The sequence below is a fragment of the Scylla paramamosain genome, chromosome 4 (assembly GCF_035594125.1).
Source record: "Scylla paramamosain isolate STU-SP2022 chromosome 4, ASM3559412v1, whole genome shotgun sequence".
Taxonomy (NCBI): Eukaryota; Metazoa; Arthropoda; class Malacostraca; order Decapoda; family Portunidae; genus Scylla; species Scylla paramamosain.
The window spans coordinates 20929287-20947028 of record NC_087154.1 but is presented as its reverse complement, the minus strand read 5'-3'; the positions used below and the strand labels follow the sequence as shown (position 1 = coordinate 20947028).

The window sequence follows — 17742 nt, the reverse complement described above, 5'->3', positions numbered from 1 at the left end:
GATAGGCTTGCACCTCGTGATCTCAGGGGAAGTTGTTCACCGTATAAGCGTGGGACAGTACTCGTAAATTTCTTGTTTATGGTTATTACACCTCCAGCTTACTCAGTAAGATAAGCTGGTTTTCATAAACGCACACAAAATTTCTTACTGAAAGTAAATTTCATCCCCATGGTTATTACAAAAGACGGATACCATGCACCACCTTCCTCAGAATGATAAGCTGGCCCTCAGGATCACACAAAATTCTTTACTGACGGAGTGGCACGGTAAATTCTACCTCCATTGATTATTACGCAAAGTATAGACAAACACCTTCAGCTTTCTAAATCCCTCGCTGGCGGAATGGGACGTTAAATTTTCCCTTTGTGGTTGCTGTAAAGAAAAAAAATCCTCCAACTTGCTCATAAAAAAAAAAAAAAAATACTGACGGGTTAGGCTGGTAAATTTTATCTCCATAGTTATTACACAAGACACAGACACCACCGACTTGCTGAAGACGATAAGTCAGTCCTCGTGATCGCACACAAAAATGCCCTCGAGTGGTGCCAGGCGTGGTAAATTCCTCCTTCATGGTTGTTAAACATCGGCGACTCGCGGCTGCCGCTGTAAGAACGCAAGGCTAACACTGGTGCTGGTGGAAGTTATTCACATATGTAAGCTGTGACGGGGAAGATTTCACACATTTGGCCTAATAAGAAGCGATATTTTTTGTAACTGAAAGTCCTACCAAGGTTTTCCGTTTTTCTTTGTTTTTACCCGAAAAGAAAACGGAATAATGCATTTTCCATAGATTTTGTTTATTTATTACTTTTTTATGTCGTTGGTTTAAAAAAAATATTTTTTTTTTTAGCTATTATTATCCACCGTTCAAGAAGGGAAGGAATCATTAGAACAAAACCAGTCATGCGTGGGAGGGAAATGACTTGCTTTCCCTTTCTCAGATGCAATTACTCTCTACTCATTTGTTCGTTTAATGAGATCGTTAGAGAAGACGGGGATACTTACGTAGGAGGTTTATTAAACCTCCTTAGGGATATGCGCACACTTATACCCACCGCGCTAGGTACCGCGTCGGGCGCACCCCAAGGTAAACTTTGCACAAATAACCTTGACCATCGTCTTCCTGCAATACTTGTCTTGCAGTCCCATATCATTTCACGCCATTAGGGGAAATCATGTGTAATTAAGGTAAATTAATGTCTTTCACCCTATTTGCTCCTCATGCAAACTTACATAAGTACTTATATTTACTGAATTTATGCACGCCTGTGTGTTTCTCTGTCGTGTAATGCGGCTCTCTTCACCTCATCATGCAAGGAAGAGTAATTTACATGTTCTGTTTCACTTTTTTTATGCGAGGTTAAGCAGCATTATATACAATTTTATACGAGTTATCTGTCTGTTTGTATCTCATTTTACGTGCCCCCTCCCCCTCTCTCTCTCTCTCTCTCTCTCTCTCTCTCTCTCTCTCTCTCTCTCTCTCTCTCTCTCTCTCTCTCTCTCTCTCTCTCTCTCTCTCTCTCATTATGACGGTAGTAATTATGTACTATTTCACTTTCTTTTGCGAACCTATTTACCTTTATGTGTTGTGGCATACTAAAGGGAGGATCACGGGGAGGCAGTCCTGCACAGTTTACGTAATAGGGGCTGACATGACATACAACCTTAAGTAGGTCTCATTCATTCTTACCATGTCTTATGTGCGAACCTAATTACCTCTATGTGTTGTGGCATACTAAAGGAAGGATCACGGGGAGGCAGTCCTGCACAGTTTACGTAATAGGGGCTGACATGACATACAACCTCAAGTAGGTCTCATTCGTTCTTACCATGTCTTATTTATCTATTTATTTATTATGGTCTGGAAATTGTCTGTTTATCCACAGTGCATCTCTTGGATCAGTTTCCTCTTCAGACTTTGCCAGTCTTATTTTCCAAATATCAAAAACAAATGAATTAAAATAAAAACGGCTGCTTCTTATGTTTACTACATGTATATCCGATTGATCAACTTTTAGTACATTTATGAACCACACTTAATACAGATAAACTGGGTAGTCCGTCCCAGATGACAACAAGAGCCTCGTGGGCACTTTCTGTCTGTCTGTCTAAAATGTTATCCAGAAATGTGGCGAGAGTAGATTAATCGTTTAGCATCAGCTTTTAAGAAAACCGCTATTCTTAATATATATATATATATATATATATATATATATATATATATATATATATATATATATATATATATATATATATATATATATATATATATATTTATTTATTTATTTATTTATTTTATTTTATTTTTTTCACATTTATAAGTATATTCTTATTAGAATATTGTTTATTCATTTGGTTTTTACAACTGTTACAGGAGCACTTTGAGCAGCTGCTGGACCGTCACCCCGGAGTGGACCGCGATGTCACGTCTCGTTGCCTGTCCCTCGCCCACACGCTGCTCACACCGGAGTCCAAGTCCCTCGGCCTGCCGGACTTCCCCGTGGACAACCTCGGCCTGGCTATCTCCATCTTGGTATTTGCGCTGTTGGGAGAGGGGGGCTTCTTTCTTTCTCTTCTTTCTCTCTTTCTTTTGTTCTTTGTTCTTGTTCGTTTTTTTTTCTGTTCTTTGGTATTCTTTATTTCTGTCATCTATATATTTTTTGTAAGTTTTCCTTTTTGTCTTATTTTCTTTAGTGTCTTTTGTGTCTTGCATACTCTATCTTTTCTGATTCCCTTTCCTTCTTTCTTTATTCTTTATTTCCTTCCTTCCTTTCCATCCTTCCTTCATTCCTTACCCTTACAGTTTTGCCAGTATGATATGTAAACTTAACTTGAACTTTATTCCTATATCGTATACATCCATTACCATTATATTCAAATATAGTGTGTGTGTGTGTGTGTACTCAAAACATTTAATGAAGTGAAAGCCCTCATGACGTTATATACAACATATCTCCATAGCAAGGTTTTAATAGTTTTGTAATAACAGAGTAGGGAGGTATACATTAATTCCTGACATCAGTGACCTTTTTAGTGAGCTCATTTTTCTTCCCTCAGGACCACTTCCCCACCGTGGACCCCTCGAGGTTGATGATGAGGCTGTACCCGTACCCTGTGTTCCTCCAGCAGGACTCCTTCAAGTCTGTTGAGGATGCTTTGTCAACTTTCAGCTTCAACTCATTCCTGGTAAAACTCTCACCTGATATATGCCTGAGTGATGAAGATACAAAACTGTGTGTGTGTGTTATTTTTTCTCTGCTGTCAGAATAGTTAACCATTTTTTTCCATGCTTTTCTAACATTAGGTTACAGATTTCCCAGTACAGTAGTATGTCTAATTGTATTACCTCAAATTTTGAAATGCTGGGAAACTCATCCAAAGGATTAAACGTTAGAAAGCCTCTTAAAGAATTTCTTAAAGACACTCATTGCACACATCTTAACATTTAATTAAGGACATGGTGATGTTACAATGGTTCATATGAGATTCAGTTGATCTTGACTCTCCCACATTATAATCATTCATTGCAGGGATAGAATTGAGGGAGTTTTGTTTGTGTTATGTGGTGCAGCAACTTTGCATGTAATGTTTTTTTTTTTTGATAAAGTGGAAATGCTAGTATTAGTTTTATGGATTATGCTTACTTTTAATGGCTGTTTTTGTTCATTGTACATTTTGAGATACATCTTTCTTTCTTTCTTTCTTTCTTTCTTTCTTTTTTGTCCTTTTTTTCCTTGTGTTTTTCTTTCTTTCTTTCTTTCTTTCTTTCTTTCTTCCTTCCTTCTATTCTTTATGTGTTCTTTTATACATAATTTAAGGTTCATACTTCATACTCTGTTTTTAATTTTAAATACTTCACAATTTTTTTTATTTTAATCTGTCATAAACTGTCACTAATATCATGCAGTATGGTCACAAACATCATCACCATCATCATCTTCCACAACACATAAGTGAGATATAGAGGACCAGAATTTGGCATTAATCACGTGATGTGCGTTTCAGCGCGGCAGCACCAGGGAGGGAGTCAATGAGGTGAAGAGGGTGCAGGCAAAGGATGGCTCCCCCAACACTGCCGAGGTGGTGCTCAAGGTGGAGGGCAAGAAGGCCACAGCTCAGGTGATAATCTCAGCTGTGTTGAGGTCAAAGCTCAGAATACCTGTGTTTTGCATTTTTCTTGGTTGTGAAGGTGTTGTTTAGAATGAAAGTGCTTATGGTGAGACATGAGCTTGGTGAAGACAATATTCATGCTCATTTTCAACAATGAGCCATGAGAATGTCCCTTTCTTCCGTTGGCTGGCAGGCTTAAGAACGTAAATGATGCGTGTGTAAATGTGTGGTGCCTTGTCTGGGCCACCTTGTGTGGGATTGCTGGCCTGGTATGTAGATGGATTATTAAGTAAGAAGTAAGTTTTAATTTAAGGGCATAGACTATCATATTATCAAATATAATTTATCTCTGACTTTATTTAATTGTATCCACACTATATACCATAGCAGAAAATATAGGAAATGAGTAGTAACATCTGCATACAGAGTGTCTATAACCAATGACTAGGTATAGAGAACCCATATCTCTTTGCTAATATTCATACTTTTCCCTGTCTTTGTTTCTCATCCATGCACACTAGGTTAAGTGTGCATGATGGGTGTGTTAGTTTGTGGTGCTTTGTTTGGGCCACTCTGTGTGTGATTGTTGGCCTAGTATATACAGTAAATAGATAGATAAATGATAAAATAACTCTTCTCACAGCTAACATCAGGAAATAGCTGGGGAAGTCATCCACCATCCTTTGTGTTCACGCCGTACCACCATGAGGTTCTGGCAGACCTGCTGCAGACCCACAGTGTTGCCGACATGTGCGTCATTGGCCCTCGAGGCTGTGGCAAATCTGCAGTTGTGGCAAAGATGGCTCACATGTTGGGCTATCAGACTGAGCCTATTCTTTTGTACCAGGTGAGTGTTTCTGTAGTTTTCATCAAATATGTTACAGCTCCTTTTTAGTTGCATGCAATTTTGAGACATAACAGTACTGTAATATCCTTGTGAAAAAGTTAGAAGTTGATATAAAGAGTGAAATAATGAAAGAAGAGTGCATAGGAATTAAACTCATGACAGGATACTTGAGATATATGACTTTACCACTCAAGCCCCGATGATCACTGTGGTCCAAGTGGAGTTTGGTTGACATGAACTGTCCTACAATTATAGTTCTGATTTTATGTTTTAAGTATGAAAGAGAAACTTCACATTCTTTCTTGCCTCACTCAGGACATGACCTCCCGTGACCTGGTGCAGCAGCGAGTCACTTCTCCAAATGGAGACACCACCTGGCAGTTCTCTCCCCTGGTGACTGCTGCTTTGGAGGGCAAGATGGCTATTCTTGATGGCATTCATAGGCTCCACCATGGAACCTTGGCTGTGCTGCACAGGTGAGTGCTGGCAAGTGTCCTGCATAGCTTTAGATGACACTGATCCTTCTGCTTCTTTATTGCAATGAAGGTGTTCAGATTTTTACTAACACATTGAGATACATAGATAATCTCTATGAAGTTGCTGAGAGTTGACAGTTTGTATTATATTGATGTATTGAAGACCGAGCTCTCTGTAAATCATTTGGAAACAGCAGTAAGGTGAAAAGTATTCTGTAGGCATTCCTATTGTGAATGTTGTCTCCTGAATGATGTCAGTTAATGAAGAAATCAAGTGCATCATCTTTTATTTCAGGTTAGTCCACGACCGAGAGCTGCAGCTGTACGATGGTTCAAGGTTGCTGCGTGCTGAGCGCTATGATGCTCTCAAGAAGAAAAGTAATCTTTCAGAAGAGGAAATGTTGGCCAAAGGTCTCCACCGCATCCATCCTGCTTTCCGAATCGTGGCGCTGGCCGAGCCTCCTGTGGTTGGTGCAGCCCAGGGGCAGTGGCTCACCCCGGAGGCCCTCACCCTCTTCCTCTACCACAACATGAGGCGCCTCAGTGCTCAGGAGACTAACAACCTCATCAAGAAACTGGTGAGATATATTCATCTCTGTTCTCTGAAGCAGTGAAGTCATTATTCATCTCCTGACCAATTTTATTGCGAATATTATTTGCTATAAAAGTAGGTACCTGAAATTCTATTTAAGATTTTTAATGTTGAAATAAAACACGGATAATGAAAAGAAGTATTTGTACAGTGTTTTCCTTCTTTGTAGGTTGGTGACTGTGATCCAGCAGTAGAGGAGCTGATATCCCTGGCCTCCCAGCTGTCTGTCTCCACTGACCCAGCAATGCGATCCTTGGCAGAGTCCCTCTCGCTGCGACAGATCATCAGGATAGCAAAGCGTTTCAGAGCGTACCCAAATTTTGACCTTAATACTGCTGTGTATAAGGCCTGTCTTGCAAGGTAATATTATGTGCTGACAGTCAATAAAAAGTACAAGATGGAGACTGCCTTTACATGAGAACTTAGAAAGGTTAGCAACAGGTGGTGGCTGTTTAAGATGATATAGGAGAGAGTATTCTTCTCATGACTTGTTGCCTCAGATTAATTGGCTGTGTGGTAAAGTGTGGCTGAAAAGGAGATTTTAATATAAGACACAAGGGACAATGGTATGCATTAACAATACTTGATGCACGTGCAGTTGCATGGATGTGAGGGTTGCTCCTGGAGCATTCTTTACTATGCAAAAATGTTAAGAGTTTCTGTTCTAGGATTATCATTTTTCCAGTTAAGCAAATACTAGAATAAAAAATGTTCCCATTTATAATTTGTGATTGATATTCTTTAAATATTCCTGTTCTCTCTTGGATGCTACTTTGCTTGTCCAGAAAAAAAGTTCTGCAAGAAAATTATATTGATGAGTTGCTCTTTATTGTATAATGAACCAAATGTTTTGTAAAATGTTCCAGATTTCTTCCTCCACTGGCCAAACAAGCTCTAGACATAACACTGGAGAATCGAGGCATCACAAAAGCCAAGCCTTTAGGAAGCAGAAAGCTGGTGTGTGAGGTGAAGGACGGAGTGCTCAGGATTGGGGACACCCACGCTCAGGTCTACACTCCTGACAATGCCACCAAGATTCCTGACACTCTTTTCTTTGATATAGACCAGGTAAGGCTTTCTCCTGCACTCCTCAATTAAATTAGTACTTAGATATAAGATAGTCAGAGATCAGTTAAATCAAATAGGGTTTACTTTTACCAGTTCAGCAGACCATAGTCATGAGAATTTTGGTCACATTAAGGTATCAGCTACATTTGACATGACCTATTCAGTTGATATATGTCTTTGATATTAACATGTGTGAAGTTATTTATTTTAACTGTTTTTTGCTTAGCTTTGATTTCTTCTCTATTCTATAAGCATGTATGATTAAATGTTTAGTACTGGGATGTCTGGTGAACTTGTTCACTGTTCAGCACTTCCTTACTCCTGTCATGACAGCATGTGGCTGTCTTGGAGAACATGCTTCAGGACTGGCTGTTAGGGGATCACCTTCTGCTGGTGGGGAATCAAGGTGTTGGTAAGAACAAGCTGGCTGACAGGTTCCTGTACCTCTTGTCTCGCCCTCGGGAATACATCCAACTCCACAGGTGAGGTGGCTTGTGATGTTATGCCCTCTACATACACTTTAATTCACCAGTGTCTTTGTTTATTAATTTTAATTGTAATGGGAAAGAGTCTTAGGATAAAATAAAAAAAGAATATAAAAAATCAAATTAATAAATAATAATGAAAAATATGTGTACATTTGTGAATGTATTTTATTAGGGTATATGAATTTATGGTGCAGACTTATAAGCATAGATGTTTTGTGAACATGATGTAAAAAGGAAAAGCACAGATTAAAAGTAATGAAAATTAGCAAATCCTGTAAGATGGTGCTGTTGCCTTAAACATATCAAAAGGTTTTGATAGATTCTGCCACAAAGCTTTGATTTCTAAACTACTCTCCTACTGCTTCTATCCTTCTCTCTGTAATTTCATTTAAAGTTTCCTATCTGACCATTCTATTGCTGCTGTGGTAGACAGTCAGTGTTCTTTTCCTAAATCTATTAAAATTGATGTTCCTCAGGGTTCTGTCCTGTTGCCTGCTCTCTTCCTACTATTCATCAGTGCTTCTAAACTAAACTTCTTGTCCTATCCACTCTTATACTAGTGATACCACTCTACACTTTTCCATGTCTTTTTGTAGATGTCTAACCCTTCAGGAAGTAAACAATTCACACAGGGAAGCCTCAGAATGCCTGACTTCTGAACTTTATAAAATTTCTGACTGGGGCAGAGCAAACTTAGCATTGTTCAATGCCTCAAAACTCAGTTCCTCCATCTATCAACTCAACACAGCCTTCTAGACAACTATTCCCTCGTCTTCAGTAACACTCAATTGTCCCCCTCTTCTACACTGAACATCCTCGGTCTGTCCTTTATTTTATAATCTAAACTGGAAACTTCACATCTCATCTCTAGCTAAAACAGCTTCTATGAAGTTAAGTATTTTCTCACCCTTCCAGCTACTAACTCTGTACAGGAGCCTTATCCATCCATGTATGGAGTATGCTTCAAATGTATGGGAGGGTTTCACTCATACCACTCTTTTAGACAGGGTGGAATCAAATGCTTTTTATCTTATCAACTCCTCTTCTCTAACTGACTGTCTTCAGCCTTTTTCTAATTACCAGTGTTGCATTTCTTGCTATCTTCTACCACTATTTTCATGCCAACTGCTCTTCTGATCTTGCTAACTGTCTGCCTTTCCTCCTCTCTCGGCCTCACTGCACAAAACTCTTCTTTCTCTCATCCCTATTCTGTCCACTTCTCTAATGCAAGAGTTAACCATTATTCTTGATCATTCATCCCTTTCTTTGGTAAACTCTTGAACTCCCTGCCTGCTTCTGTATTTCCACCTTCCTATGACTTGAACTCTTTCAAGAGGGAGGTTTCAAGACACTTATCTTGTATTTTTTTATTAACGCTTTTCACTCTGTTCAGGGACCGGCACTTCAGTGAGTTTTTTTTTTTCCTTGGCTGGTAGCCCTCCTACATAAAAAAAAATAAATAAATAATAATACTCATAAGTTTCATCATCATCATCATGATCATCATGATCATCATCGTCATCATTATAATTTCACTTAGTATCTTATTTTCACTAATGGAGTTGAATAGCATATAAATCTCTCCCACTTTCTGCAGTTATATGTGATAGTTGCATGGATGATCACCCTTCTCATGTCTTCCCCCTTGCACACACACACACACACACACACACACACACACACACACACACACACACACACACACACACACACACACACACACACACACACACACACACACACACACACCCACCCACACACACACACCCACACACACACACCCACACACACACACCCACACACCCACACACACACCCACACACACACACACACCCACCCACCCACCCACCCACACCCACACACACACACACACACACACACACACACACACACACACACACACACACACACACACACACACACACACACACACACACGAAAGAGCTTCATGTTGGGGATCATGAAGGAGTTTTATGTCTCACCAAGATTAAATATGAAACTCACTCACTCACTCACACACTTAATTTTCATACCTGAATGATTCAATACCCTACCACAGAGACACAACAGTGCAAAGTTTGACTATCCAGCCAGTGGTGCGTGAGGGGCGCATTCAGTACGAGGATTCACCGCTGGTGGTTGCCGTCAAGACTGGCCGAGTGCTGGTGGTGGACGAGGCTGACAAGGCCCCCACCTATGTCACCTGTGTACTCAAGGTAAGGAAGCAGAGGGACATGTACTGCTGCCATCATTACTGTGCCTATTGCTATCTATACATATCCCTATCTGTATCTATCCCTATCTATATCTGTCTGTACCTGTCCCTATCTCCACCTATCCCTGTCTGTATCTATCTATACCTATCCCTGTCTGTCCCTATCTGTATCTGTCTTTATCTGTCTCTATCCTACCTATCCCTATCTGCATCTATCTGTCCCTATCCTATCTGTATCCTTATCTCAGCTCTGGCAGACATGTAAGAGAAAAGCATAATGTCACTTTTGGAACCCAGATTGGCTTGTACTTTCTTTTGAGAGGCTCCACTTTCAGAAATTTTAAGCAACAGTATATAATGAGATTCTTCTCTACTGTTTCTTAGTCATAATCCTGCCTATTTTTGCCCAGAATGATCACTAATTGTATTTTTCCATTTTCAGCATAATCATAACTATCATTATTATGTATTGTAATTTAGTGAGTCAAAGTGGCATTAATATGACAAGCACCATGATGTCCATATTGTATATTTAACCACTAAGGAGATGCAGAGTGGCATATTAAAGTTTCTGCTCACATTTTCCTTGCACACATTAGTGGAAAATTATTGAGAGATGCTTCTATTGAATATAAGAGTTTCTGCTCACACTTTCCTTCCAGACACTAGTGGAAAATGGAGAGATGCTTCTCTCTGATGGGCGCCGCATTGTTCCCAGCTCCCACCCACTTGCTGCATCACAGGCACCCAACATCATCGTCTCCCACCCTGACTTTCGCATGATTGTGCTTGCCAACCGCCCTGGCTTTCCCTTCCTTGGCAATGACTTCTTCGGTGCCCTGGGTAACATTCTGTGGATTTATAGACTTGTTTACATTTTGATATCCTTGAAAATGCAATGTGGGAGTCATCTCATTGCAGTTTTTTCCTTGGTTCACTGGTTAACAAGTATCATTTGGTTTATCTTTTTAACATCACAGTTTAAAATTAAATATAATAGCATGTAAAGTAAACAATTTAAAACTACCTTTTACCTTGCTGTCTGATAAGTTTGATAAATGCAGCTAATATGTATACTAGATTTGTCAACAAAATTCTGTAGCAGCTTATGATTGTAGTTGTAATGTTCCTCTTAAGACAAAAATACAAGCATCAGTAAGTGTGCCTTTAAGTATGTCATAAATTAAGAAATGTGTTGCTGCACTAACTAATACTTCAAGCTCGTGTAGTGAGGAAAAGTGCTTGAAGATAATAGATGCCTTGACCACCACCAATTTGTTATGCTCACAGGTGACCTCTTCAGCTGTCACGCCATTGACAACCCAAGCATTGAGTCTGAGATGGCTCTGCTGCGCTCTTATGGCCCCAACGTTCCAGAGGAGACCATGCGACACCTGGTGGGGGCCTTCAGTGAGCTGCGGGACCTGGCAGACCAGGCGCTGATCCAGTATCCGTACTCTACCAGGGAGGTTGTCAACATCATCAAGCATCTGCAGGTAAAGCCCATCACCTATCAATACTGGTTTGCAATGTGTATTCATTGTATGTTAAGGAAGATCAGTATTAAACCATAGACTGTATGTGCTGTGTGATTGTAGTTATCACACTTATATCATTTTTTGTACCATCATCATTATAGTCATTCTTTCTATGAACTGGGTTAGGAATCTGGACTTTTTAACATGATCTAATAACACTCATTCATCATTCTCACATCGTACAAACACCACATGCATCAGGCCAGGTGTATGAGGGCTTCAGAAAAGCTCTTCCCTTCATGATGTTGCTTGGGAAGGAGCATTGTAGTTTCTAACATCTTTTAGCATCACAGAAAGTTCATGACTCATAGTCCATAGCATCTAACTATAGACCTGTCAGCTTAACTTCAGTTGTAGGTAAAATATTAGAGTCAATGATAGTGAGGAACATTAGGGAACATTTAGACAAACATAACTTAATAAATCAGTCACGGTATGGCTTCACGAAGGGGAAGTCTTGCCTCACAAACTTGTTAAGTTTTTACAGTAAAGTGTACAAGGCAGTAGATAATGGAGATAATTATGATATCTTATATCTGGACTTTAGTAAAGCATTTGACAAGGTACCTCATCAAAAGCTCCTAAGAAAGGTTAGGGCACATGGGATAGATGGGAAGGTGTTAGGCTGGATAGGGTCATGGCTTAGCAACAGGTGACAGAGAGTTGTAATAAATGGCTCGAAATCCAAGTGGGGTCATGTAATTAGTGGGGTGCCACAGGGATCAGTATAAGGGCCATTGTTATTTCTAATATATGTCAATGACTTGGAATTAGTAGCGATGTTGGTAAATTTGTGGATGACACAAAGATAGGTAGATTAATTAGGTCAGAATCGGATGCCATCGCCTTGCAGGCAGATTTAGATAGGATGAATGAATGGACGGACAGATGGCAAATGCAATTTAATATCAATAAATGCAAAGTACTTAGCGTAGGTAGAGGAAACTCACACAATAGGTACACATTAAACAACCAAACTATGGTAGGTACAGGGTACGAGAAAGATTTAGGAGTTATAGTTAGCTCTGAATTCCGTCTAGGAAAACAATACATAGAGGCCAGAAACAGGGCAAATAGGGTACTAGGATTAATTTTTAGGAGTGTTAAAAGTAGAAGGCCGGAAGTAATATTAAAGTTATACTTGGCACTGGTCAGACCTCATCTAAACTACACTGTGCAGTTCTGGTCCCCACATTACAGGAAAGATATAGGTCTACTCGTATTACAATCAGTACAGAGGAGAATGTCTAAAAGGATACAGGGAATGAGGAGTATTCCTTATGAGGCGAGATTGAAGTTGTTAAATTTACATTCTTTAGAGAGATGCAGGTTAAGAGGGGACCTGATAGAAGTCTTTAAGTGGTATAAGGGTTATAACAAGGGAGATGAAAGCAAAATTCTTAGGATCAGTAGCCAGGGTAGAACAAGAAATAACGGGTTCAAGCTTGAAAAATTTAGGTTTAGGAAGGAGATAGGAAAAAATTGGTTCACAAATAGAGTGGTAGGTGAGTGGAACAGACTCAGTAATCACTTTGTTAGTGCTAGGACACTAGAGAGCTTTAAGAGAAGATTAGACAGGTTTATGGATGGGGATAATAGATGGAAATAGGTAGGTATATTTCATACAGGGACTGCCACGTGTAAGCCTGGTCGCTTCTTGCAGCTTCCCTTATTTCTTATGTTCTTATGTTCCAAGGTGTGCAGCAGTCTTATGTTTTCTTATGATGTGAAGAAGATAAGTTAACAACATAAGAACATAAAATAAGGGAAGCCTGCATGTATGAAACATCCTACCTATCATCCTCATCAATAAACTTGTCTAATCAGCACTAATAACCTGGGTACTGAGTCCATTCTATTCATCTGCCACTTTATTTGAGAACCAGTTCATTCCTGCCTCCCATGGAGAATTTGTCAAACCTCACTCACTCCTGCAGGCATTCCCGGATGACGGAGTGGCAAGTGTGGTGCGCAACGTGCTTGACTTTGACTCCTGGTCTGGTGATGCCAAGGAGACACTGGTGCGAGTCATGCACCGCCACGGCATTCCCATTGGCACCTCCTCCAAGAATGTCAACCTGGCCAAGAAGTAAGCATGAGGTGCACTCGCTCTTCATAGTCTTAATTGTTATTGTTTTTATTGTTTTGGATTAGGAGAGGAGGCTCTTGTGTTCATATTCTAGTTTGTATAGCATTCTCTACAAGTTTTATCCTGCATAATTACAGGGAATTATCTAACAAAAAAGTGAAAAAATTTACCTTTAGAGAAACTTGTCAATCTTGTACAAGATGGCATAAAAAAGAAAACAAATGATGATAAGAGATACCATAAAAAGAAAAGAAAATTTGCTTCTCTATTATTCTGTGATAAGTATAAATTTGTAAATAATGACTTGTTTTCATTTTGTTTACTTTTATGACTGCTCCTAAAACATTGCAGTTGAGAATACCTTCATTAATTTGTCTTGAATAAGAAGATATTAAGAAAATAATCTCATTAATATCTTAACATTTACATATATTTATGGTGCATTTTGTTTATCAGTCAGTCAGATTTCTGTATTACCTCATAATTTCTTGTATTATAATCTTATGTATACTTTTGTTATTTTAGTTAATTCCTTCATAAGATTATTTATTGCAACACAAGGACAATGCAAGCTCTTATTTTTACCTCAGAGATTAAAATTAGGTATCTGTGGAGATAAAATGTAAATTTTGTTTATTTAAGTATGTATATTTTGTTTATTTACATAATGCAAGAGTGGTGCCAAGAGTTAGAGTTATATATTTTGTTCCTATTATGAATTATGAAAGGCCTCTGTTTATTATTTCATTAGGAGCTTTATGGCTGTCTCTGCACCAATTGATTATCATGTGTTATTTTATAGTAAATGAAAATCCCTTCCAGTCCATATAATTTTCAGCATAGTTTATCTGAAATTTATTGCCCTTGACAAAGTTTTCATTTTAATTTTTCATTTTGAACACTTGTTAGTTGTCACAGAAACCTGCAGGAATGAACATTGTATATGCTGTGTTTCACCTCTGGTCTATGTTATCTATTGTCTTTTATTAATTACAGGTATGTATTTAGCAAGTATGATTATACATGTGTGTGTGTGTGTGTGTGTGTGTGTATTTACCTACTTGTATTTACCTAGTTGTGACATACAGGAGAGGAGCTAAGCTCATACTATCCTGTCTCCATAACTGTTTTTATCCAACTTTTCCTTAAAATCATGAATATTTGTAGCAGACACCACTTCCCCTTCCAGTCCATTCCATGTCTCCATGCTTCTATGAAGGAAGCTAAACTTCTTTATGTCCCTTCTGCAGGTTGTTACTTTTAGTTTTCTTCCATGTCCTCTTGTTTCTCTTTCGTTCATTGTAAAGAGATGTTCCCTATCTAGTTTTTCCATCCCACTCGGCAATCTGTACAATGCAATCAAGTCACCTCTCTCTCGTCTCTTTTCCAAGGTTGGGAGTTGCATTCTAGCTAGTCGCTCCTCATGTGACAAATCTTGCAATTCTGTTATTATCTTTGTTGCTGCTCTCTGTATTCCTTCCAACTTTCTTATGTGCTTTTTTTCATGTGGTGACCAAATTACCGCTGCGTATTCTAATCTTGGACATATCATTGTGGTGATTATTTTCCTCATCTATATCCAGATAAGCAAAGGCAACTCTTATGTTTCTTAGTAAGCTGAGAGTTTCACCTGTTATCTTGTTAATATGTTTTTTTCTGGTGATAAATTCTCTGAGAAAATAACTCCCAGATCTTTTTCTCTTGTTGTCTTATTTATTGTTTCATTTTCCATTTTATAGCTACACCTTCTGTTACTTTTTCCAAATTCCATCTTTTTACACTTACCAGAGTTAAATTCCATTTGCGATCTGTTGCTTCATTCCCACATCTTGTCTATATTTCTTTGTAATTCTTCACAATCTTCCGTTCCCTTCATTCTTCTCATAAGTTTTGCATCGTCCGCAAAAAAGACTCACATAGCTGGATACATTCTCCACCATATCATTTATATACACCACAAACATTATTGGTGCCAACACTGACCCTTGGGGACCCCACTTAATATTGTGCTCCACACTGATGTCTGGTCCCTAATTACTGTTTGCATCTCTGTTTTTAAGGAAATTGTCCATCCATTTCAGCATTTTTCCATTTACACCACCTATCTTTTCTAGCTTCCACAGCAGTCTATTATGTGACACTTTATCAAAAGCTTATCTTAAATCTATATAAATACAGTCTGCCCAACCATCTCTCTCTCCTGTATGATATCAGTCACTCTTGAATAATAGCATAATAAATTAGTGACACAAGATCTCCCTTTTCTACAGCCAAATTGACAAGTTGTGAGAATGTCCTTATCTTCCAAAAACTTGGTCATTTGTTCTTTATTATCCTTTCACATATTTTGCAACTACACACGTCAGCAAAACCGGTCTATAATTTAGTGGGTCTTGTGTGTCTCCTTTAAATATGGGTACGATGTTTGCCCTTTTCCAGTCCTGTGTTTGTATGTGTGGGGGGGTGTGGGTGTCTTTTTCCAGCTAGCCCTCTCTGTGAGGGATGTCAGCCTGATATATTGAAGGAGCAAAGTAATATTGATATAAATAAGATCAGGAAAGGTTGAAGAGCAAGGAGTGTGTAGAAAAAGCTTTATGTGAGCAAAATTTAAGGGATTAATAGGAAAGAAGGCCACTTAAAAGATGCAAGAATAGGATTAAGGAATATATATGTGTGAAGAAGGTGTTAGTAATTGCCATTTGCTTGGACAAAAGAGAAGGGAATGTCTACATAGGAAGAGGTGGAAGCTACTTTGCCTTTTCATCCCCTTGGGGCTGAGGCATCAGAGAGACAGATCGATAGGATAAGCCAGCACAACAGGTAGAGCTGGAAACATTCCTCATTTTCTGAGGTTTGTTCATGCCATCTTGCCTGAACCATGTCCTCAGGGAACAGTAGAGCTTCAGTGTTGTGATCATATAGCTTATATGAAGACCTTGGTGTTCAGGGTAATGATGCACATGTATGGTAGTACTCAGTAGTGAAGAAAACAATGAAACAATAATTCACACTGAAACATTAAAATGCCATTATCAAGTCTATATTTCAGCAAAATTCATCATCACCAGAGTATTTAACTAAATACAAAATGGTGATGCTTACTTGCTGACTGAATAGTGTGTAAATATGAAATGACATTTCTTCTGATTTGGTGCTAGTGGGTTTTATGTGCAAAATAACTCACTAGCCAATTTTATTTTTTTTTAGAAGCCTGACCAGATATTGTGCATAGGATTTAAGAAAAGCCAAAAATAACAAAATTAAAGAAAAATGTGATATCATGTGTCTGGTTCTCATTCACAGTAAATTAAATTAACTAAACCCAATACATGAGAATCAAGATAGACACATATTCTTTTGTCTAAGCATCAAAGAACAACATGAAAGTATCTAAATAAACTGTAAGGGAATGCAAGAATGTGTGTTTCTTAAATGATTATAAATATTACAGTATATATGAATATGTAATTGACAGTATTTGTTATGAGCTATGAACATATTTATGTTTACATGTAATGGAGTATCACAAACTTTTATTAAGAATATGTCAAGTTAATTTAGGGACATGAGGTAATTGTTGAATGAAATTTTTCATCTGGTGAAGCCTAGGTTGTCTGCAAACTTGATGAATGGATTTTTACAGCACAACAACTGCAGTGGAATGTGATAGACTGCAGAAAATGTATATGAAATAAACATGAAATTCATAAATATTTGTTAGTACGTAATTCATGCTTAAAGTCACCAAACCTTGATAGATAGATTGGATGATGTTATTTAAATAGATAAATAATTGACTTAATGGGAAAGTAAAAATAAATTTAGAGTTTCTTGCTGTTGTTTCACTAACCTCAATGTTCTGCATTGTCAGAATTCCTCTGCCTGAACCCACCCTGGCAGCCACCTGGCAGGTCATTGCCCAGCGCCACCGAGGAAAGACGGCTCTCATGAGGCTGCCTGTTGACACCTCTCCTCTCAGATATAAGGTGGGACATTTCACTCATTATTTCTCATCACCTGTGCTCTTATGTTTGACATTCAGGTGTAGTTCTGCTCGTCAGGAATTTTTCATATATACTTATCAAATATTTCTTAATTGATCTCAAAATCAGTTATTTGCACCATGATGAAATCTTATCATCCATCATTCTTGCCATTCTGAACTTAGAAGTACATATTTTTATAACTTGTGTTGTATCCATCACAGTGAATACATTTGGTACCTCTGAAGTCACACTTTTGTGAAAAATTTCATAATCATTTGTCATTTTGTGTGGCATCCTGAGTTCTGTCAGATCCAGGAAGTAAACAGTTCATGC

The 17742-nt window shown here is 38.5% G+C and overlaps 1 protein-coding gene across 1 annotated transcript in view; it reads left to right on the top strand.

The window, feature by feature from the left end:
- The window catches only part of LOC135100144 (von Willebrand factor A domain-containing protein 8-like), a 76211-nt gene that overhangs the window by 54905 nt on the left and 3564 nt on the right, over positions 1–17742 (top strand). The window contains exons 3-16 of the mRNA XM_064003109.1: positions 2375–2533; positions 3058–3186; positions 4006–4119; positions 4754–4957; positions 5273–5433; positions 5729–6011; positions 6195–6385; positions 6892–7093; positions 7427–7575; positions 9641–9797; positions 10459–10639; positions 11087–11292; positions 13272–13423; positions 17295–17409. Coding sequence (XP_063859179.1) covers positions 2375–2533; positions 3058–3186; positions 4006–4119; positions 4754–4957; positions 5273–5433; positions 5729–6011; positions 6195–6385; positions 6892–7093; positions 7427–7575; positions 9641–9797; positions 10459–10639; positions 11087–11292; positions 13272–13423; positions 17295–17409 — 2403 coding nt within the window. The remainder of the gene's footprint in view (positions 1–2374; positions 2534–3057; positions 3187–4005; positions 4120–4753; positions 4958–5272; positions 5434–5728; positions 6012–6194; positions 6386–6891; positions 7094–7426; positions 7576–9640; positions 9798–10458; positions 10640–11086; positions 11293–13271; positions 13424–17294; positions 17410–17742) is intronic.